The sequence below is a fragment of the Rhinatrema bivittatum genome, chromosome 16 (assembly GCF_901001135.1).
Source record: "Rhinatrema bivittatum chromosome 16, aRhiBiv1.1, whole genome shotgun sequence".
NCBI classification, from domain to species: Eukaryota; Metazoa; Chordata; class Amphibia; order Gymnophiona; family Rhinatrematidae; genus Rhinatrema; species Rhinatrema bivittatum.
The window spans coordinates 1,997,087-2,021,574 of record NC_042630.1 but is presented as its reverse complement, the minus strand read 5'-3'; the positions used below and the strand labels follow the sequence as shown (position 1 = coordinate 2,021,574).

General features: G+C 49.4%; 2 protein-coding genes across 2 annotated transcripts; one reads left to right on the top strand and one right to left on the bottom strand.

Annotated features, from left to right (window-relative positions):
* Window positions 1–1,049: 1,049 nt before the first annotated feature.
* LOC115078905 (homeobox protein NANOG-like) lies at window positions 1,050–3,957 on the top strand. Its single transcript, XM_029581986.1, has 4 exons — window positions 1,050–1,318; window positions 1,567–1,772; window positions 2,658–2,747; window positions 3,237–3,957. The coding sequence occupies exons 1-4, from the start codon at window positions 1,189–1,191 to the stop codon at window positions 3,594–3,596; spliced, it is 786 nt and encodes a 261-aa protein (XP_029437846.1). The 5' UTR covers window positions 1,050–1,188; the 3' UTR covers window positions 3,597–3,957.
* A 439-nt stretch (window positions 3,958–4,396) lies between these two features.
* LOC115078383 (homeotic protein distal-less-like) lies at window positions 4,397–15,878 on the bottom strand. Its single transcript, XM_029581291.1, has 6 exons — window positions 15,758–15,878; window positions 11,406–11,644; window positions 11,229–11,318; window positions 8,002–8,046; window positions 6,798–7,147; window positions 4,397–4,583 (listed from the first exon to the last, which is right to left on the bottom strand). The coding sequence occupies exons 1-6, from the start codon at window positions 15,876–15,878 to the stop codon at window positions 4,397–4,399; spliced, it is 1,032 nt and encodes a 343-aa protein (XP_029437151.1).
* Window positions 15,879–24,488: the final 8,610 nt, after the last annotated feature.

The window sequence follows — 24,488 nt, the reverse complement described above, 5'->3', positions numbered from 1 at the left end:
CAGTCCCTGCTCTCTCATGGCAGGATGTGTTACGGGGACACTCAGTACTCCTGCACAGTCCCTGCTCTCTCATAGCAGGATGTGTGACAGTCACACTCAGTCCTCCTGCACAGTCCCTGCTCTCTCATGGCAGGATGTGTGACAGGGACACTCAGCCCTCCTGCACAGTCCCTGCTCTCTCATGGCAGGATGTGTGACAGTCACGCTCAGCCCTCCTGCACAGTCCCTGCTCTCTCATGGCAGGGTGTGTTATGGGGACACTCAGTCCTCCTGCACAGTCCCTGCTCTCTCATGGCAGGGTGTGTTATGGGGACACTCAGTCCTCCTGCACAGTCCCTGCTCTCTCATGGCAGGATGTGTTACAGGCACACTCAGCCCTCCTGCACAGTCCCTGCTCTCTCATGGCAGGATGTGTTACAGGCACACTCAGCCCTCCTGCACAGTCCCTGCTCTCTCATGGCAGGATGTGTTACGGGGACACTCAGCCCTCCTGCACAGTCCCTGCTCTCTCATGGCAGGATGTGTTACAGGAACACTCAGTCCTCCTGCACAGTCCCTGCTCTCTCATGGCAGGATGTGTTACAGGCACACTCAGTCCTCCTGCACAGTCCCTGCTCTCTCATGGCAGGATGTGTGACAGGGACACTCAGCCCTCCTGCACAGTCCCTGCTCTCTCATGGCAGGATGTGTTACAGGGACACTCAGTCCTCCTGCACAGTCCCTGCTCTCTCATGGCAGGATGTGTTACAGGCACACTCAGCCCTCCTGCACAGTCCCTGCCTCCCCTGTTCCAATATCAAGAAGGTCCCTCTGCCTCACCTCAGAAAGATGGATTTCTCCACAGATACCAAGGTCAGTGTCCTGCTGGCTGGGAGAGGTCTCTCTCCCTCCCCCTCTCTCCAGAAGGCTCCCCGCCCGATTCAAAGGTGCTCAGTTAAGCTTGTTTGTAAGGTTTGTAAAAGGAAGGCAGGATCCTGGAAAGGACTGGGGGGGGGGCCTTCCCTTCCTATTAGCATCCCCCCCCCCCCCATGTTAGAATTGTTAATGGGAGGGGCTGGTGCAGACTCCATAAAGGTGGCCTTGCGAGGGGGGCTGCGGGCTACTGAGCACCGTCCAAGCCTCAGGCCTCGCCATTTTTATCTTTTTCCCTTTCTTTTCCTGGGGAGTCGCTGGTTCTTCTTCTCAGCCATGCTCGCTCCTCCGGCCCTGCCTGGCCCCCAGCTTCACCAGGAGGGCTACAGCGAGGAGCTTTACTGGAGCCCGGCAGCCCCCGTGGAGGCGGTCCCGGAGCTGGAGGGCCTCGGTGACCGGGTCCCAGGTAAGTGTACGCAGCGCTGTACGCGGGCTTGAACAGAGCCCAGCCCTGCCTCTCAGTCCGGGGACTGAGAGGCAGGGCTGGGCTCCTGTGAGTGGCCTGGGGACGCTGGAGCCAAGGAGAACTGCGAGTAAGAGCGGCCTCCCTTCGCTGCTCGGGCTCCTTCCTCGGCTCTTGGCAATGGTTTCGGTTCCAGCCCCGCACCTTCCCCTGCCCCCCCCCTGCTCACGTTCTGCTTTGTTTGCCCGCAGCCTGGCCGGAGACCTCCCCCGCCCCAGCCAAGGTGAAGGCGGAGCCCCCGGGGGAGGGGGAGAAGGGCGGCAGGAAGCCCAAGACCCGCACGGTGTTCACGCAGGAGCAGCTCCTGGCCCTGCACCAGCGCTTCCAGCGACAGCACTACCTGACGCCCCTGCAGATCCAGCAGGTGTCCGTGGCACTGGGGCTCACAGCAAAACAGGTAACCCGCCGGGGATTAGAGCTCAGGCACAGGGAGAGCCCCTGAGGTCACACACAGAGTCAGGGACAGAGCCGGGGATTAGAGCTCAGGCACAGGGAGAGCCCCTGAGGTCACACACAGAGACTCAGGGACAGAGCTGGGGATTAGAGCTCAGACACAGGGAGATAAAGTGACTGCCCTGAGGTCACACACAGAGACTCAGGGACAGAGCTGGGGATTAGAGCTGAGGCACAGGGAGACCCCCTGAGGTCACACACAGAGAGTCAGGGACAGAGCTGGGGAGTAGAGCTGAGGCACAGGGAGACCCCCTGAGGTCACACACAGAGAGTCAGGGACAGAGCTGGGGATTAGAGCTCAGACACAGGGAGACCCCTGAGGTCACACACACAGAGTCAGGGACAGAGCTGGGGATTAGAGCTCAGACACAGGGAGACCCCCTGAGGTCACACACAGAGAGTCAGGGACAGTGCTGGGGATTAGAGCTCAGACACAGGGAGACCCCCTGAGGTCACACACAGAGAGTCAGGGACAGAGCTGGGGAGTAGAGCTGAGGCACAGGGAGACCCCCTGAGGTCACACACAGAGAGTCAGGGACAGAGCTGGGAATTAGAGCTCAGACACAGGGAGACCCCCTGAGGTCACACACACAGAGTCAGGGACAGAGCTGGGGATTAGAGCTCAGACACAGGGAGATAACATGAGACCCCCTGAGGTCACACACAGAGAGTCAGGGACAGAGCTGGGGATTAGAGCTCAGACACAGGGAGATAAAGTGACTTTGAGGTTGCACTGTGATAGTTTGGGATTAGAACTCTGAGATTTGGGATGGTTTCTTAGCTTTCTTCAGCCCCCGCCCCCCTGAAATCTGTTCCTCCCCCTCCTCAGGTGAAGACCTGGTTCCAGAACAGAAGGATGAAGCTGAAACGGTTGCAGAAGGATGGGAGCTGGCTGGACCAGGCCTCCTGGATCACGCAGGTAAGGGGGGGACCAGTACCATTGGACATTGTTGATACCTGTGATTTTGTGCATTCCTTACCCTCTGAGCATTCGTGAAACCCCAAATAGTCTTCCACCCAGGCCTTTATGTGGCTTATAGGAAGAGCCTGTTGCTTTATGTAGGGTGGAGATGAGAAAGCTGCTGCATGCCCTGCTTTTAGACTAGGAATATGTGCACTTTTGATCAGTAAAATTTCAATAAACGACTACAGTAGGGAGGTTCCTGGTCTTCCTCTGTAGAGGAAAGGAAAAATCAGTAGAGGGGAAAAGACTACTGCAAAATGCATTGGTAAGATGTGAGAGATGGTGCAAGCGGTGGGATTGGAAGCTGGGCCTGCAGGTGGTGCAGCTGAGACTCTGCTGAAAGTCACACGCTGGCAACCAGGTGACTGCAAGCAGGTGACTTCTACTACAGATCGATTCTTGGTTCTTTCCTAATGTGTTTTTTTTTTTTAATGATTTTCCTAGGTAGCAAAATATGAAGAGACCTTCCTGAGCCACTCGCAGGGTTACCCCTCACCTGCTGAAGGAGGATGTGCCCAGGCTGCCGGCTACAACTTCACCCAGGCTGCCGGCTGCAGCTACCTCTCTCAGATGAACTACAGTGGCTTCAGTTCATTTGTCACAGGGACCCCCTCCCAGCACTCTTACTACCCCAGCTACAGCCCAGCGCTGGAGTTCGACCCCCAGCCCCCCAGACAGGACGAGGCGTCTGGATTCCCCCCTGCCTCTACCATGCACTTCCCCGGCCCCGGCGTGGCCCCTTTGTACGCTGCGCATCAGCCGTTCCTGGAGGAGGGGGCCCTGGGAGTCCCCCTGCAGCTGTAACCCCTGCAGCCACCGTCGCAGACTGCAACGCACGTTGTGTATTTGTGTATAAGGTGATGTGTGTGTGTGTGTGGGGGGGGGGGGGGGGATGCCACGTGTACAGTCCGTGCCAGGGTGCAGGCACGGCGCTGCCTCTGCGTGACACAGGCGGGACCTGTGCTGGGTGCAGGCGCCTGTGGCCCTGTTTCTAGGATGAGTTTGCAGCAGGGAGGGGAACTGGTGCAGGTGACCTGGCCTTGGTTAGGGCAGGGCTTGACTGTAAGATTAAAATTTTAACTGGATCTAACTTTACATGTGGTTTTTTTTTGTTTTGTTTTTTGAATGGTAAACTGAAAGCTCTGGCTGTGATTCTCCTGCGTGTTTTCCCTCACCACGGGGTGGAGGAGCGGGGAGAGGTCAGCAGGGGTGGTGAGACCCCTGGACTATCCTTGACCTGAGCTGTTACAGGGGCCGCAGCCTCGTCCCATGAGCCTTTACCTCTGCGATCTGACTACGCAATCTTTAGGTATTTTGAGAGAGTGTAGGATGTATTTAGGATCCCTCAGCCCGGCTCCGTCCTCCTGTTTTTCTCTGGTTGGCTTTTATTAAGCATTTGGTCTGCTGGGGTGGGACCTGTGTGGGAGATCCTGCTGCTGTCTCTCCTGACGTCGGGCCCTGCTTCTTTTCTCCCTATTAAAACCTCTCCCCATGTTTCCCTGCATGGACGAGCCTGGACGAGAGACATCACAACAGTGCTGGGCCCATTGAGGGTCTGGGTGTGGGTGTGAGGTCACTGACCCAGCGCCTCCCACCCCGGCAGATCACCGCCCCACGCTGCCGGTCTCGGCCTTGACAGCCTGCAGCCTCTGCCGGGCGCTCGTGCTCCCCCTGCCCGGCCGGTGGCTGACGCCGCTCTCCGTACACAAGGGCTGCGACTTCTCATCCCCCAGCTGCATGTTCAGTTGGCTTTGTGGAAAATTATTTCCACCGTGGGCTCGAGGCTGAGGCCTTAAACGTGAGAGCGTGCCCAGGGCATGGAGGAATTCATACTTTCTGCCCTCCTGGGGTCAGGGCTCGAGTCTAGAGCGGGGACGGTGGGAAGGGGACGTCTTCCCTCTGGCCAGGAACCCACAATCCATCTCCCTCGTTCCCTGTGCAGTGTGTGTGGCTGCACAGGGAGACCCCAGCAGTGAGGGGATCTTGGGTCCGGTTCTTAATCTGGTTTAACGTGGTTACTGCTGAAAGGAAAGGGCTGCAGGGGTGCAGACTGTGTTTTACCTTCTGAGCTGCTGCTGCTGCTCTTGGTGAGTTGCATGAGCCGGGGATCACAGTGAGGGAGGTGTCATGGTGGGGGGGGGGGTGATACCCAGGCAGTGCTCAGAGGACGAGGGCAAGGGGCTGTGCTGGAGTCTGAAAGGGCAGAGAGGGGTGGATGGTGAAGGATGAAGCTAGCACAGACGGTGGTCTGGGGGTGGGGGCTGTCAGGAGAGGTGGGAAAGATTCAGCCCCCCCCCCCCCCCTGGGATGAGTGCTGGCTGCTGCTTTTGATTGGCATTACTGATGGATACCTAGGACTTTGAGAAGGAAGTGCTGCTACTTTCCAGGACAAGAAACATCACGGGGGGGGGGGGGGGGGGGGGCCTTGTGATTCTCCCGCCCCATGTCTGGTCTGAAAAGCTGGAAGGGGGAGAGGAGAAGAGTTTCCTGGCCAGCAGGATCCAGCCCTAAGAAAGCACAGCCTTGATGTGAGTGCATCATGGGGGCAGCCATCTTGGGAAACCACAAAAGCGGTGACGTCATGGCAATGTGTGCAGCGGTGACATCACTTCCTGTTGGGGTCTGAGCCTGGCCCCCACGTTTTTCTTTCACCATCTCCTCTCTAGCTTGTGGGAGGTGCTCGGATCTTGTGATCCTTTCATGCTCTCTGACCAGTTGTGAGATTTATATTTTGCCCGCATCAAGCATAGGCGACGCTCCCCATTTTTCCATTGGTCCTAATATTTTAATGCCCTGTTGGGGGCGGGTGACGTGTGGCACCCCCTGCTCTTCAAAAGCCTGCTGGAGATTTAAGTCGGGGGCGCAGGGTCCCTCCAGCCCGCTTCATGAAATTATTAATGGCTTTCTATTGTCAAATCCTAGATGCCTTTACATTTTGATTTTGTAAATTTTCTTGCTGCCCCGTGATATAAATCCTTTGTGTGTAAAAAAATAAGCAATTGTGCTCTCTGTGAGACAAACACACAGTGCCCCCCCTCACACAGCACTAGACACTCAGTCACACTCAGTCACACACTCACGCTCTTTTAGGCCTGGGGGTGATGGGTGAGACACTGGGTCAGTGTTTTGCGTGCAAGGCGCTTTTCTGGAGATAAGAGACCCAGGAGCTCTGCGCCAGAGGCTCCCTGCTGGGATGGAGTTGGCTCGCTCCTGCCAGCTCTTTTATTTCTTGCTCTGGGAGGCTGCCCTGGCCTGCAGGAGGTGCATGGAAAGGAGCCAGGGAAAGACCTTGGCTGATTGAATGAATGCGGTGCTGGGTGCACTCAGCGAATGCTTCTCCTCGCTGTGGCCTGGAACCTGTGCTAGAATTATGAATACTTTGCCAGATTCTGGTTTGGAATTGATTTGTTTATTTCACATTGCAAGCAGCTTCCTCCGGCACAGACTGCTCCCTATTTGTGTTTCCTGCCTCAGCTCCACTCTTGGTGAATGATTTTTCTTTCTACACGTTCTGGATACTGCAGTGCGGCAGTGGCTTATGAAGCAGGGGCTGTGTTCTTACGCTGCGGAGCTCTGGCTGATAAAGCTATGACCTGGTCACAGCAGCTATGGGGGAAATAAATCCTGAGCACTGAATTGCCCTTTTCAGGGTTTGCATTTAAGCCTCCCACACACCCTCTTGAGAGCTGTGCAATAGGTGGAAGAGACTGATTTTTGCATCTGTGATTTAATGCCCCTCTGTCCTGTTGCCCCCTGCCCCTAACTGCCTGAAGTAACTGAGCATTTCCCATCTCGCTGGTGCTGAAGCCCTAATCCCTGTCTTCCTGTAGCCTTTACAACCCAGCCTCATTCTCTGCCAGAGGATAAAGAGGAAATACCTAGCTGTACTTTCTGCCTCTGCCTTGGTGTCACGTCTCCTGTGAAGGTAAGGCCCCCAAAAGCCTCATTGCAGCACTGCACACAAACACGCGGAGGTTGGCAGTCTCTGGGTGGGGAGAGGCTCACATCTGCTCTGGGCCTCTGTGCCTGTGGTGCCCTGCGCCCAGCTGCTGCGGGTACAGGAGGCTGGCACCTGGGAAGGGCGCAGGGGTGGGGGACGGGCTGTAGGCCTCTCCTTGTCTGCTCTGAGCGTATTCCAGCCCTGGGTTATTACAGCTGTAGGGCTGATAGTAGTCAGTGGCGTGCTGGAAGGCGCCTGGGAGGTGCTGCTGGTAACTTGTCTGTGCAGGGTAGGTGCCCTGCTGGGTGTAGTTTGGGGGCTGGGAAACCATCAAGGCCTGGGGGTTTGCGCTGCCCATCCCAGGAACCGCGAAGCCTGTGGGAAAACTTGAGAAGGCGCTTCCATGCTCTGCAGCCTGAAAGATAAAAACAGAAGCCAGGATGAGTGTTACAAAAGGGGTCCCCCAAACTGCTCTCATGGTTACCCTAACATCTGAGCACTCTCAGGAGGGCACTTGAGAGAGGAGGGATATCTTTGTTCTGTTGATACTTTAAATTGGAGGCTGGAGCAGGTCCCTTCTGCAGAAACACTGAGCAGCTTTTAGGGCTGGAGAAGAGAGGGAACATGAGATGCGCCTCTAAAATCACCAGGGGGTGGAGTAAAAGTGAGCAGGAACATTGTTTGGTGGGAGGGGGAGATTTCCTTCATTTAATGAACCAAAACAAAATTTAAAAAACTGTCCTGCACCTGCCCCCAGGTCTGTGAAGTAAAGAGGGGCAGGAGCCCTTCCTCCTATGCGCCCGGGGGAGGTGAGAGAGCCCAGGGAAGATGAGAGAGCCCGGGGGAGGTGACAGAGCCCGGGGAGCTGACAGAGCCCAGGGGAGATGAGAGAGCCCGGGGGAGGTGAGAGAGCCCAGGGGAGGTGAGAGAGAGCCCCGGGGAGGTGAGAGAGCCCGGGGAGGTGAGAGAGCCCAGGGGAGATGAGAGAGCCCGGGGAGGTGACAGAGCCCAGGGGAGATGAGAGAGCCCGGGGAGGTGACAGAGCCCAGGGGAGATGAGAGAGCCCGGGGAGGTGAGAGAGCCCAGGGGAGGTGAGAGAGCCCGGGGAGGTGACAGAGCCCAGGGGAGATGAGAGAGCCCGGGGAGGTGAGAGAGCCCAGGGGAGGTGAGAGAGCCCGGGGAGGTGAGAGAGCTCGGGGAGGTGACAGAGCCCGGGGGAGGTGAGAGAGAGCCCCAGGGAGGTGAGAGAGCCCGGGGAGGGGCATTCACTTTGCTGTTTTTGGAGTTCTCAGGTTTTAGTTTCTTGTTCACTTTCTGAAACACAAGTCAAAGGGAAAAAAAAAACTGCAAGCGATTTTTCCTTTTAAGAATGAACGCACTTTCCTGATAAAGGCCGGGATTTATCCTTCCAAAACATGGAAGGAGGAGGGGGTGCTCCTGGAAGCTAACAGGAGGCAGATTAGGGAAGGCACTGGAGAACGTGGAGCCGCTCCCAGTGTCTCCCTGGTGCATTCGGGGGAGTCTGCTCTCATCCCCCTGCTGCTCCACACTGCTCTCTTAGAGCCAGTTCTGGGCAGTGCCACTGCCAGGCCCGCTTTTCAGGATTATACACAGGGGGGGGATCTGCACACGAGAGGGGCTGGGCCATGCATATTCATTGTGGATATCCTGAAAAGCAGACTGCGGGTCCTGCCCCTTCCCCCTAGCTCTCTGAGCTTCTATTGCCCTCCCAGCCCCTCGCCAGGGCTCTGCCTCAAGTGGGGCCTCCGGAATGACTAACCAGTGGCAGACCTGGGATTAGAGCCCAGCGGGTTCACTCCCACGTCCTCTCCCCGACTGGAGGAGCAGCAGACTGGGGAATCCAGGGCTTAGATCTCACTGATACTCCTTATGACTTTGGCTAAGTCACTTTATCCTCCATTGCCTCCAGTACAAACTTGGGGCCTGTTTACTAAACATTTTCTCCCATTCTGTCAGGTCGATCCAGTAAAGTGAGCTCCGTCGGAGCGCACTGTCAGCCTGCTCTGGACGCGTGTTTTCCCTTACCCCTTATTCACAGGTCGATCCAGTAAAGTGTGCTCCGTCGGAGCGCACTGTCAGCCTGCTCTGGACGCGTGTTTTCCCTTACCCCTTATTCACAGGTCGATCCAGTAAAGTGTGCTCCGTCGGAGCGCACTGTCAGCCTGCTCTGGACGCGTGTTTTCCCTTACCCCTTATTCACAGGTCGATCCAGTAAAGTGAGCTCCGTCGGAGCGCACTGTCACCCTGCTCTGGACGCGTGTTTTCCCTTACCCCTTATTCAGTAAGGGGAGGAAAACACGCGGCCCACCCGCGGCACCTAATAGCGCCCTCAACATGCAAATGCATGTTGATGGCCCTATTAGGTATTCCCTAGCGATCCAGTAAGTAAAATGTGCAGCCAAGCCGCACATTTTACTCTAAGAAATTAGCGCCGCCCAAAGGTCGGCGCTAATTTCTTCCGGCACCAGGGAAGTGCACAGAAAAGCAGTAAAAACTGCTTTTCTGTGCACTCTCCGACTTAATATCATAGCGATATTAAGTCGGAGGTCCCCAAAAGTAAAAAAAAGTAAAAAAAAATAAAATTTTGAATTCGGCCCGCGGCTGTCGGGCCGAAAACCGGACGCTCAATTTTGCCGGCGTCCGGTTTCCGAGCCCGTGGCTGTCAGCGGGCTCGAGAACCGATGCCGGCAAAATTGAGCGTCGGCTGTCAAACCCGCTGACAGCCGCCGCTCCAGGCCAAAAGGAGGCGCTAGGGACGCGCTAGTGTCCCTAGCGCCTCCTTTTCCTCGTTTGCACCGCGTCGCCTAATTTAAATACTGGATCGCGTGCACCGGCGAGGGGCTGGTGCGCGCGCCGGGAGAGCGGGCGTTAGTCCGCTCTCCCACGGACTTTACTGGATCGGGCTGTAGTTTGTAAGCCTTCTGGAGATGGGGAAATACCTGTAGCATCTCAATGTAAAGCACTTTAAAGTGTCACAAGGGAGAATATAAATAAGCAAAACATGGAAAAGAGTCTTCCCTTTGGTTGTCCCAGGTCCAAGCTGTGATTAGAACCCTTCTTACTTAACATTTTTAAATCTGTGCTGGACTAGGTGAGTATCGGACAGGATGGCAGGTAATCTCCTGCATTATCATTTGCTGAGCTGAAAGGAAAGCTTTGTTTGCATAATAAGCAGATATTTGCATAACTTGCAAGCATGGCATTATATATTCAGCAAGGAGCCAGAGAGAGAGAGAATTCTTGCAGCGCATCCGTAAACGTTGCAGACCTGAGAACACCGTTACGCTGCGCTATAACCCAGGGAGGCGCAGCTCCAACCAACCCGTCTTGGGATCACAAACGGGCCGATACAGTACAGTGCGCTCTGATGGCACGCACTGTTAACCCGCCACTGGACGCACGTTTTCCCTTACCCCTTATTCAGTAAGGGGTGGAAAATGCGCGTCCAACCCCCTGAACCTAATAGCGCCCGCAGCATGCAAATGCATGATGATGGCCCTATTAGGTATTCCCGCGCGATTCAGAAAACAAAATGTGCAGCCAAGCCGCACATTTTGCTTTCAGAAATTAGCGCCTGCCCAAAGGTAGGCGCTAGTTCCTGCCAGCACCGGGAAAATGCACAGAAAAGCAGTAAAAACTGCTTTTCTGTGCACCCTCCGACTTAATATCGTGGCGATATTAATTTGGAGGTCCTGAAACTTTGCAAAAGTAAAAAAAAAAAAAAAAAAAAATTGAAGTCAGCCCGTGGCTGTTGGGTCGAAAACCGGACGCTCAATTTTGCCGGCATCCGGTTTCCGAGCCCGTGGCTGTCAGCGGGCTCGAGAACCGATGCCGGCAAAATTGAGCGTCGGCTGTCAAACCCTCTGACAGCCGCCGCTCCGGGCCAAAAGGAGGCGCTAGTGTCCCTAGCGCCTCCTTTTACCTGGTTTTACCGCCGGGCCTAATTAGCAAAGTGAATCGCGTGCACAGGAGAGCGGGCGTTCCTCGGACTTTACTGAATCGGCCCGAAAGTAATCGTTGGCAGCTGAATAGAGGGCGCAGGATATTTACACAAGCACCTGGCCCATGTGGAGGAAAGGAGGCTGGAGAGGTTCGTGGGACTGATGAAGGAGCCTTTATTCATGGCTTCTACTCCTCAGGCAAGAATCCGTGGATCTGGTGAAATGCGGAGACTTTTAACGTGAGTGTGCCCTGTGCTGGTGCAAGCGCGCGGCTGGGTTTGATGGCGACTGCACATTATCGACTTGGGCCTGCTCATGAAGTGACCGAGGAAACGGGGCCCCTGCAGGTCTACGGCAAGGATTAAGCTTGGGAAAGCGATTCCCCCGCAGGGAATGTGTTCCCTGCAGGCGCTTTCTCTGCTGGAAGTCAGGGTCTGGTCAGGTGAGGGAGATGTGAGGATGTGGGGGTGCGGAGGGAGAATCCTGCCTGTGCTTTCCATGCTTACGATAAGGTCTGTCAGCCTCCTTGCCTACCTGAGCCAGCCAGATGTTCTTCCCCAGCCAGATGTTGCCCTTCTGACATCTCTTCTGCTTCATCCTCTGATTCTGAAACCAGGTCTTCACCTGCCAAAGCAGAGGAGAAAGTGAAAGAGCGCCCCGCTGGTCTCTGTAGTGCACACATTTGCCAGTCCGGTGGTGGGAGCCTGGTACCTGCTTGTAGGAGAGCGCCTGCTCCTGGGACAGCTCCTGGATCTGGGCCGGGGTCAGGTATCGCTGGCGCTGGAAGCGCTGGTGCAGACACAGCAGCTGCTCCTGGCTGAAGACGGTCCGGCTCTTCCCTGGCTTCCCTCTCCTCTCCGCCTGCACCTTCAGCTGCCCCAGAGGGGACCCTCCGCAGGGGTCTCTGGAGGAGTGGGGGCCTTGCACTGCCGAGGAGCCTGAGGGCCAGCCTGCAGTGGGGGGGGGGGGGAGAGAAGCTGAATTAGTAACTCAGGGCAGGGCAAAGAGAGAGAGAGAGAGAGAGAGAGAGAGAGAGAGATACACCCGAGAGCCAGAAGCAGCCATGCATTCCCCCTGCACTGTGCAAAGCCCCGAGAGAGAATCCGGACCAGCACCAGAACCAGGATCTGAGCACAAATAATATGGACCAGCACCAGGATCCGGGATCTGAGCAGAGACAATCCGGACCAGCACCAGAACCAGGATCTGAGCACAAATAATATGGACCAGCACCAGGATCCGAGATCTGAGCAGAGACAATCCGGACCAGCACCAGAACCAGGATCTGAGCACAAATAATATGGACCAGCACCAGGATCCGGGATCTGAGCAGAGACAATCCGGACCAGCACCAGAACCAGGATCTGAGCACAAATAATATGGACCAGCACCAGGATCCGAGATCTGAGCAGAGACAATCCGGACCAGCACCAGAACCCAGGAACTGAGCAGAGACAATCCGGACCAGCACCAGAACCAGGATCTGAGCACAAATAATATGGACCAGCACCAGGATCCGAGATCTGAGCAGAGACAATCCGGACCAGCACCAGAACCCAGGAACTGAGCAGAGACAATCCGGACCAGCACCAGAACCAGGATCTGAGCACAAATAATATGGACCAACACCAGGATCCGGGATCTGAGCAGAGACAATCCGGACCAGCACCAGAACCAGGATCTGAGCACAAATAATATGGACCAACACCAGGATCCGGGATCTCAGCACAAATAATATGGACCAGCACCAGGATCCGGGATCTGAGCAGAGACAATCCGGACCAGCACCAGAACCAGGATCTGAGCACAAATAATATGGACCAGCACCAGGATCCGGGATCTGAGCAGAGACAATCCGGACCAGCACCAGAACCCAGGAACTGAGCAGAGACAATCCGGACCAGCACCAGAACCAGGATCTGAGCACAAATAATATGGACCAGCACCAGGATCCGGGATCTGAGCAGAGACAATCCGGACCAGCACCAGAACCAGGATCTGAGCACAAATAATATGGACCAACACCAGGATCCGGGATCTCAGCACAAATAATATGGACCAGCACCAGGATCCGGGATCTGAGCAGAGACAATCCGGACCAGCACCAGAACCCGGGATCTGAGCACAAATAATATGGACCAGCACCAGGATCCGGGATCTGAGCAGAGACAATCCGGACCAGCACCAGAACCCGGGATCTGAGCACAAATAATATGGACCAGCACCAGGATCCGGGATCTGAGCAGAGACAATCCAGACCAGCACCAGAACCAGGATCTGAGCACAAATAATATGGACCAGCACCAGGATCCAGGATCTGAGCAGAGACAATCTGGACCAGCACCAGAACCTGGATTCTGAGCAGAGACAATCCAGACCGGATTCAGAACCTGGGATCCAGACTAGTGCCAGAACTGTCTCTGGGGGTGTCTCTTCTGCACTTTGTAATTCTTATTTTTTGAAATAAACTTTTATCCAAGGGACTGTACATTTTTATAAATGGTGCACAAGACGTAAATATGGCAGATTATGTAGGATGGTCGGTATGCACAGTCTCATGGTATTACACGCAAGGCTAAACGTGAGAGCAAATAATAACTTGGGCACAGTTTATTGGAGGTTAAATAAAAAAGCTTCGATAAGATTTACTGCACCAATCAACCCAACAACCAATGGTCTGACCCAGAGAAAGACGGCACACTCCCAGTCCAAACATCTGCCGGAGAGTCCCAGAACAGAGCGCCAACTCCACACCCACCCGAGCACTGTCAGGCCAGGAGCAATCCCTAAATGTGAGTGTTTGTGAGTCAGAGGACGGGAGTGACCTCATACCCTCAGTGCACCAATCAGATGTAAGGAGGGCATGAGGTCATTTGTCTCTAGCTGCCTCCAAGGCTTCAGGGGCCATTCCAGGAAACCAAACTTCACCAATGACCACTTAATTCTGTTTGAATTGACATCTGGATTCTCTGCAGGATCTGATCAAAGTAAGAACATCAGTTCTTCAGAGCACACAGCTTCCAACACCAACATCCTCCAAAGAGGGGCCCCACATGCAACATCCTCCAAAGAGGGGCCCCACATCCAACATCCTCCAATCAGGGGCCCCACATCCAACATCAACATCCTCCAAAGAGGGGCCCCACATCCAACATCCTCCAAAGAGGGGCCACACATCCAACATCCTCCAAACAGGGGCCCCACATCCAACATCAACATCCTCCGAACAGGGGCCCCACATCCAACATCAACATCCTCCAAAGAGGGACCCCATATCCAACATCAACATCCTCCAAAGAGGGACCCCACATCCAACATCCTCCAAAGAGGGGCCACACATCCAACATCAACATCCTCCAAAGAGGGGCCCCACATCCAACATCAACATCCTCCAAAGAGGGACCCCACATCCAACATCCTCCACACAGGGGCCCCACATCCAACATCAACATCCTCCAAAGAGGGACCCCACATCCAACATCCTCCACACAGGGGCCCCACATCCAACATCAACATTCTCCAAACAGGGGCCCCACATCCAACATCCTCCAAAGAGGGGCCCCACATCCAACATCCTCCAAAGAGAGGCCACACATCCAACATCAACATCCTCCAATCAGGGGCCCCACATCCAACATCCTCCAAAGAGAGGCCACACAACCAACATCCTCCAAAGAGGGACCCCACATCCAACATCCTCCACACAGGGGCCCCACATCCAACATCAACATTCTCCAAACAGGGGCCCCACATCCAACATCCTCCAAAGAGGGGCCCCACATCCAACATCCTCCAATCAGGGGCCCCACATCCAACATCCTCCAAAGAGGGGCCCCACATCCAACATCCTCCAATCAGGGGCCCCACATCCAACATCCTCCAAACAGGGGCCCCTCATCCAACATCAACATCCTCCAAAGAGAGGCCCCACATCCAACATCCTCCAAAGAGGGGCCCCACATCCAACATCCTCCAAAGAGAGGCCACACATCCAACATCAACATCCTCCAATCAGGGGCCCCACATCCAACATCCTCCAAAGAGAGGCCACACAACCAACATCCTCCAAAGAGGGGCCCCACATCCAACATCAACATCCTCCAAAGAGGGGCCCCACATCCAACATCAACATCCTCCAAAGAGGGGCCCCACATCCAACATCCTCCAATCAGGGGCCCCACATCCAACATCCTCCAAAGAGGGGCCCCACATCCAACATCCTCCAATCAGGGGCCCCACATCCAACATCCTCCAAACAGGGGCCCCTCATCCAACATCAACATCCTCCAAAGAGAGGCCCCACATCCAACATCCTCCAAAGAGGGGCCCCACATCCTCCAAACAGGGGCCCCACATCCAACATCCTCCAAAGAGGGGTCCCACATCCAACATCCTCCAATCAGGGCCCCACATCCAACATCCTCCAAAGAGGGGCCCCACATCCAACATCCCCGAAGAAGAGGGGCCCATGTATAATATCCAGAAGAAGGGAGCGTGTGTGGCCTGGCAACCTCACAATCCTGCTATAAAAATGTCAGGACCTGCAGAGCATCCCTGCCTTCAATACCTGCCAGTGAGAGGTTTCCTCATAAAATTATTTCTTGTGCTTGATTTACTGCTCCTCCACAAAAATCAAACAGTATCCCTAAAAAAATACAACTATGAAAGTACAATTAGCAATCTATAAACACATGCAATGGAAAATCTACAGAAAATAAGGAGAATATACGACTTCCTAAGTTCTGACGGCCACCAGGAGCTTCCCAATTAATGCAGCTAAAGCTTCTGCTACCCTAGGAGGCGCTGGCGTCACCTAACGCTCTCCCCACGGGAACTGCTGAGCCAAGAAATCGTGAGGAAGTCACCCCAGCAGGGTCGGATCTGGGAAGTGCTGAGGGCACCTGTGACTCCCCCCCCCCCCCCCCCCCCCCCACCCCCAGCCTTCTGCCTAGGGCTGCAATAATCCTAAACCTGGCCCCCAGCTTCATCCCGGAGAGCTCACAGATCCCCATAAGCAATGCAGCAGCATCCAAAGCAGAGGGATCCCCAGATCCTTCTCTTACCTGAGCTCTGCTCTCCTTGCTGGCCTGGGGAGGGTCCGGCCCCCGCCGCGCTGCCCTGGGACTGGGGGCTCCAATAGAGGTCAAGGCCTGGGTCTCCAGGGCAGGTCTGGTAGACCGGCATGACCAGGGCTCCCTGGGCACCGGAGCTCAGGTGAGGAGCAGCCAGTCTGAGGCAGTTTTATACAGCACCTGGGCTGGCTCCAGCCTGGGACCACCTGGGATATTATTATGGAAATCCAGCAAGAGAGTGGAGCTGGGAGGGACCAGCAGGCAGCTCTCCTCATATCCTTTCAGAAAAAGATGAGGAATGACTTCCAAACTGCCCCTCTGCCCCAAGACGCAGACAATGAGCACCTGGCACTTTGTTGGGTTACCTGAAAGGACATTATCTGTGCCTTGTGTCCTGCATCTGGCAGCACAGAGAGGGAACTGCACCGTCTCCTTCCTACACAAATCAGATAATATTGTACCCATGCCTCATAATACTACAGCCAGACTCTGTATCCACTGACCTTGTAACCATGCTCCAGCTGTCTGTGCTGTATTCATGCTTTATGTGTATCAGTGTGATGCCTGCATGAGGCTCTGCTCTTCAGCTGTCTGTGCTGTATTCATGCTTTACGTGTATCCGTGTGATGCCTGCATGTGGCTCTGATGGAGCTCTGCTCTTCAGCTGTCCGTGCTGTATTCATGCTTTATGTGTATCAGTGTGATGCCTGCATGAGGCTCTGATGGAGCTCTGCTCTTCAGCTGTCCGTGCTGTATTCGTGCTTTATGTGTATCAGTGTGATGCCTGCATGGGGCTCTGATGGAGCTCTGCTCTTCAGCTGTCCGTGCTGTATTCATGCTCTACGTGTATCAGTGTGATGCCTGCATGGGGCTGTGATGGAGCTCTGCTCTTTAGCTATCTGTGCTGTATTCATGCTTTACGTGTATCCGTGTGATGCCTGCATGGGGCTGTGATGGAGCTCTGCTCTTCAGCTGTCCGTGCTGTATTCATGCTCTACGTGTATCAGTGTGATGCCTGCATGGGGCTGTGATGGAGCTCTGCTCTTCAGCTGTCCGTGCTGTATTCATGCTCTACGTGTATCAGTGTGATGCCTGCATGGGGCTGTGATGGAGCTCTGCTCTTTAGCTATCTGTGCTGTATTCATGCTTTACATGTATCAATGATTTATGTGACAGAAAGAAAAATTGCAAGGGGCTTCAGAAGGAGAAGCTGAGGGAGTTGCTTGGGTGTGAATGTGGTTCTTCACAGTCACTGACAAAGCAAAGGGGAAGGGTGTCCAGGACACAGGGCTTGTGCTGAGCTTTGCACGCTTCTGCCTCTGAGGAGCTGCAGCCAGCACAGCCTGGGGGAGGAGGGTGTGGGGTCTGCGGAAGGTGCTAGGACTCCTGACTCCTCTGGATCATCTCTCACTGTAGGGGGCAGGGGTGTGTTGGGGGGGCACTGCTGGGAAGGGAAATCCTGCACAATAACCCAAAACAAACCCTGCTGTAAGGCTGCACCCCAGACAAACCCTGCTGGAGAATTTCAAGCCTGGGCTGGGGGCAGGTGCCTCATGTTGGGTGAACTTGGGGGTCCATCTCACAAGGATGATTATCATTCACTACTGTGTCATATTTATTCTCTTGGTTACTTATTTTACCGTTTCATATTTATGTACTGTCCCATTTATTCACATAGGCTTATTTATTCACTCCGCTATACTACTACACTAATTGGCTGAAATGTAAATATTGCATTGTTCAATCTCTCCCCTCTTCCAGCTCCAAGTTAATTTTCCCTGTTTTATTGTTTTATTGTAACTTTCTCACCCTTCAATTGATTCTCTGTATTTAAAGTTCACAGTTCTATTGGGAATATTGTTATCACGTTACCTTATGCTTTTCACACATTGTTAATTGTAAACCGGGTTGATGTGATGCCAGTCATGAAACTCGGTATAACAAAAACAATAAATAAATAAATAAATAAGGACCAGGCTGAGATTCACACAACTTCTTCACAAGTACTGTTACCTCAGAATCTCATCGCACCTCTTCCTTACCCACTGCATTCTCCATTCCCAGCTCCTCTTTCTGCTTCACCCTGACAGGTTATACAGTTTTACAATATTTTGGAATAAAAAATATCCACCTTTTCGATTTCCTCACTTACTGTTTTTCTTCAGCTGTCTGTGCTGTATTCATGCTTTACAAGTATCAGTGTGATATCTGCATGGGGCTCTGATGAAGATCTGCTCTTCAGCTGTCTGTGCTGTATTCATGCTTTATGTGTATCAGTGTGATATCTGCATGGGGCTCTGATGAAGATCTGCTCTTCAGCTGTCTGTGCTGTGTTCATGCTTTATGTGTATCAGTGTGACACCTGCATGGGGCTCTGATGAGGATCTGCTCTTCAGCTGCTGTGCTGTATTCATGCTTTATGTGTATCAGTGTGATATCTGCATGGGGCTCTGATGAAGATCTGCTCGTCAGCTGTCTGTGCTGTATTCATGCTTTACATGTATCAGTGTGAAGCCTGCATGGGGCTCTGATGAGGATCTGCTCTTCAGCTGTCTGTGCTGTATTCATGCTTTACGTGTATCAGTGTGATGCCTGCATGGGGCTCTGATGAGGATCTGCTCTTCAGCTGTCTGTGCTGTATTCATGCTTTATGTGTATCTGTGTGATATCTGCATGGGGCTCTGATGAGGATCTGCTCTTCAGCTGTCTGTGCTGTATTCATGCTTAATGTGATCAGTGTGACTCTGACCATGGGGTAGGATGGGGAAGTGGTATCTGATGATGAGCAGCTCAGCAGCACCCATGGTTCACTCTGAGGGATAACAGTGGGACTGGCTAAGCAGGAGAAGCTCTTAAATTCTTTACACACTAATCAGTGATTGGGGGTGGTGGGGGGGCAGATTTATGGGAATCTCGCAGGAGAGGACGAGATCTGTGCAGGGCATCTCCCAAGCAGCTCTGCCTCCTTGGCCTTCCCTTACAGCTCGAGGCTTTACTTTTGCAGCAGGTTTAGGGGAATCTTTACCCCTTCCAGAAGTTGCAGGCAAATAATTCCCAGGGCAGGTGGTGCTTCCGAGAAACCCAAGCTGCAGTGGGTGTTTTATTTATTTTTTTCAAGTTTCTGCATATTTTCCCCAGAACTTAGGTCTGGTGCTAAAGGGACTGCAATGAGATCATAAACGAGCCAAAATGGAGGATCTGGCGTTGTCTCTGTTTCTGGAGATTTGGGCTTTCCCTCTTCCTCTCTGGGGCACTCCTCTCCTGCCTCCCCCCAGAGCTGAGCAGACAGGCTGGAGCCTCACCTGATGCAGGTGTGGGGGCAGGAAGCCCCTGGCCTTACAGCGTCCATGCAAGAAATATTGAAAGCATTTACATAATTTAACAGAATGCAAACACCAGAAGGAGGATTTGTTATTTCCCTGGAGCAAGGATTTCCCCAATAGTCTCCCTCCCCCCATACACACCATTCCCCCTTTCCTGTGTTATACAGGGCGAGAGCCTGGAGGGGGCTCACAGCTCCAGCCCCCTGTCTCAGGGAAATAAGAAAACTCAAATAGTCACAGAGTTGCAATGCGGGGCCACACTCACGCAAGGGGGACCTGATGGGGCTCTTAGCCCAGGCATGAAATCCTCCCTTTCTAGGTCTCCACTCATGCTCTCATGCCACTGCCTTCTGGGGCCACGGAATCACCATGAGGGACTTGGAAGAGAATATTCCTTCACCATCAGGCTTTCCCCAGGCTTTTATGCAAAAAAGCTGCTTCATAACGAGACTGATGTACAATATGACCAGTTTTTAACAAAGATGGTTTATTAAGAGACCAGTTAATAATGATGCACAACGAGACGAGTTTATATCAAAGCCAGTTTATTAAGAAACCAGTTAATAATGATGTATAACCAGACCACTTTATAACAAAGCCAGTTTATCAAGAAACCAGTTGATAACGATGTATAAAGAGACCACTTTATATCAAAGCCAGTTTATTAAGAAACCAGTTAATAATGATGCATAACGAGACGAGTTTATATCAAAGCCAGTTTATTAAGAAACCAGTTAATAATGATGTATAACAAGACCACTTTATAACAAAGCCAGTTTATTAAGAAACCAGTTAATAACGATGTATAAAGAGACCACTTTATAACAAAGCCAGTTTATTAAGAAACCAGTTAATAATGATGCATAACGAGACCACTTTATAACAAAGCCAGTTTATTAAGAGACCAGTTAATAATGATGTATAACCAGACCAGTTTATAACAAAGCCAGTTTATTAAGAAACCAGTTAATAATGATGTATAACCAGACCAGTTTATAACAAAGCCAGTTTATTAAGAAACCAGTTAATAATGATGTATAACCAGACCACTTTATAACAAAGCCAGTTTATTAAGAAACCAGTTAATAACGATGTATAGACCACTTTATAACAAAGCCAGTTTATTAAGAAACCAGTTAATAACGATGTATAAAGAGACCACTTTATAACAAAGCCAGTTTATTATGAAACCAGTTAATAATGATGCATAACGAGACGAGTTTATATCAAAGCCAGTTTATTAAGAAACCAGTTAATAACGATGTATAGACCACTTTATAACAAAGCCAGTTTATTAAGAAACCAGTTAATAACGATGTATAAAGAGACCACTTTATAACAAAGCCAGTTTATTATGAAACCAGTTAATAATGATGCATAACGGGACCAGTTTATAACAAAGCCAGTTTATTAAGAGACCAGTTAATAATGATGTATAACCAGACCACTTTATAACAAAGCCAGTTTATTAAGAAACCAGTTAATAATGATGTATAAAGAGAACACTTTATAACAAAGCCAGTTTATAAAGAGACCAGTTAATAACGATGTATAACCAGACCAGTTTATAACAAAGACGGTTTATTAAGAGCCCAGTTAATAACGATGTATAACCAGTCCAGTTTATAACAAATTTTTATTTATTTATTTATTTATTGTTTTTATATACTGACATTCGATCGAGATATCATATCGGTTTACATGTAACTAAAAACAAATAAGACAAGACTTGCTTATTTTACATTATAACATGGTAACTGTTTGTAACATGGTAACAGGAAGGTAACAAAGACGGTTTATTAAGAGACCAGTTAATAATGATATATAACTAAACCAGTTTATAACAAAGACGGTTTATTAAGAGACCAGTTAATAATGATGTATAACAAGACCAGTTTATAACAAAGACTGTTTATTAAGAGAACAGTTAATAACGATGTTTAACCAAACCAGTTTATAACAAAGACGGTTTATTAAGAGACCAGGTAATAATGATGTATAACCAGACCAGTTTATAACAAAGACGGCTTATTAAGAGACCAGTTAATAACGATGTATAACCAGACCAGTTTATAACAAAGACGGTTTATTAAGAGACCAGTTAATAATGATGTATAACAAGATCAGTTTATAACAAAGACTGTTTATTAAGAGACCAGTTAATAACGATGGATAACGAGACTAGTTTATAACAAAGATGGTTTATTAAGAGACCAGGTAATAATGATGTATAACCAGACCAGTTTATAACAAAGACGGCTTATTAAGAGACCAGTTAATAACGATGTATAACCAGACCAGTTTATAACAAAGACGGTTTATTAAGAGACCAGTTAATAATGATGTATAACAAGACCAGTTTATAACACATTTGGTTTATAAAGAGACCAGTTAATAATGATGTATAACCAGACCAGTTTATAACAAAGACGGATTATTAAGAGACCAGTTAATAACGATGGATAACGAGACTAGTTTATAAGAAAGACGGTTTATTAAGAGACCAGGTAATAATGATGTATAACCAGACCAGTTTATAACAAAGACGGTTTATTAAGAGACCAGTTAATAACGATGTATAACCAGACCAGTTTATAACAAAGACGGTTTATTAAGAGACCAGTTAATAATGATGTATAACAAGACCAGTTTATAACACATTTGGTTTATAAAGAGACCAGTTATTAATGATGTATAACCAGACCAGTTTATAACAAAGACGGTTTATCAAGAGACCAGTTAATAATGATATATAACCAGACCAGTTTATAACAAAGATTGTTTATTAAGAGACCAGTTAATATTGATGTATAACAAGACCAGTTTATAACAAAGACGGTTTATAAAGAGACCAGTTAATATTGATGTATAACAAGACCAGTTTACAACAAAGACAGTTTATTAAGAGACCAGTTAATAATGATGTATAACAAGACCAGTTTATAACAAAGACGGTTTATTAAGAGACCAGTTAATAATGATGTATAACCAGACCAGTTTATAACAAAGACGGCTTATTAAGAGACCAGTTAATAACGATGTATAACCTGACCAGTTTATAACAAAGGCGGATTGTTAAGAGACCAGTTAATTATAATGTACAACCAGACCAGTTTATAACAAAGTCAGTTTATAAAGAGACCAGTTAATAATGATATACAACCAGACTAGTTTATAACAAATACAGTTTGTTAAGAGACCATTTAATAACAATGTATAATGAGACCAGTTTATAAGAAAGACAGTTTATTAAGAGACCAGTTAATTACAATGTATAACCAGACCAGTATATAAGAAAGATGATTTATTAAGAGACCAGTTCATAACGATGTATAACAAGACCAGTTTATAACACGTTTGATTTACAAACAGACCAGTTAATAATGATGTATAACAAGACCAGTTTATAACACATTTGGTTTATAAAGAGACCAGTTAATAGCAATGTACAACGAGACCAGTTTATAACACGTTTGGTTTATAAAGAAACCAGATAATAGCAATGTATAACGAGACCAGTTTATAACAAAGATGGTTTATAAAGAGCCCAGTTAATAACAATGTATAACCAGAACAGATTAAAACAAAGTCTTTTTGTAAAGACACCAGTTAATAATTATGTATAACTAGACCAGTTTATAACACAGAAGGGTTATAAAGAAATCAGTTAATAATTAAGTATAACTAGACAAGTTTATAAAAAAGAAGGTTTATAAAGAAACCATATAATAGCAATGTACAACAATACCAGTTTATAACAAAGTCAGTTTATACAGAGACCAGTTAGTAATGATATACAACCAGACCAGTTTATAACAAAGACAGTTTATTAAGAGACCAGTTAATTACAATGTATAATGAGACCAGTATATAAGAAAGACGGTTTATTAAGAGACCAGTTAATAATGATATACAACCAGACTAGTTAATAACAAAGACAGTTTGTTATGAGACCAGTTAATAACAATGTATAACGAAATCAGTTTATAACAAAGTCAGCTTATAAAGAGACCAGTTAATAGCAATGTACAACGAGACCAGTTTATAACACAGAAGGTTTATAAAGATTCCAGTTAATAACAATGTATAACCAGACCAGATTAAAACAACCTCTTTTTATAAAGAAACCAGATAATAGCAATGTACAACGAGACCAGTTTATAACAAAGTCAGTTTATAAAGAGACCAGTTAATAAGAATGCATAACGAGAACAGTTCATAATATAGAAAGAAACCAGATAATAGCAATGTACAACGAGACTAGTTTATAACACAGAAGGTTTATAAAGAAACCAGTTAATAGCAATGTACAACGAGACCAGTTTATAACAAAGATGGTTTATAAAAGTCCAGTTAATAACAATGTATAATCAGACCAGATTAAAACAAAGTCTTTTTGTAAAGACACCAGTTAATAATTATGTATAACTAGACCAGTTTATAACACAGAAGACTTATAAAGAAACCAGATAATAGCAATGTACAAAGAGACCAGTTTATAACACAGAAGGTTTATAAAGAGACCAGTTATTAGCGATGTACAACAAGAGGAGTTTAAAACACAGAAGGTTTATAAAGAAACCAGATAACAGCAATGTACAACGAGACCAGTTTATAACAAAGATGGTTTATAAAGAGTCCAGTTAATAACAATGTTTAACCAGACCAGATTAAAACAAAGTCTTTTTGTAAAGACACCAGTTAATAATTATGTATAACTAGACCAGCTCATGACAAAACCAAATAATAATTTAAAAAAACATTTTTCACCCTCCGGCTGACAGGGAACATAACTGTGTAATTAAACATATCTAGGGCCGTGCAGTTTAGCAAAGTCTTCTCCTGTACCCAACAATGAACCTTGCTGGGAGAATGATTGTGTCCTCGGAATGCCCTAAGATCATACGGGAGTGTGGAAAATGTCCAGGATAGGATGGATACAACCTCCAGAAACACAGATTCCCTAAAACAGGACACTCAGAGCCACAGACACCTTCAGGAAAGAATACGAATTTAGGTATCAGACTTACCAAATTAATAATGGAAATGGTGAACAAAAAATGTAATGATGCAATGGCAAACTGGCAAACCAGTAACAATGTTCTCCAAAGCATATTGTCTATCAGGAACAACTTAAATAAAGAGAAGAAAAGCATATATCATATATTATATAATCACCCTGAGAAAACAGGAAATTCAGAACCAAGGACACCTCAATCAGACACTGACTGTGTATTATACACCCACCATGGGAGAAACAGGACACTCAGAGCCATGGACACCTCAATGAGACACTGACTGTGTATTATACACCCACCATGGGGGAAACAGGACACTCTGAGCCATGGACACCTCAATCAGGCACTGACTGTGTATTATACACCCACCATGGGGGAAAC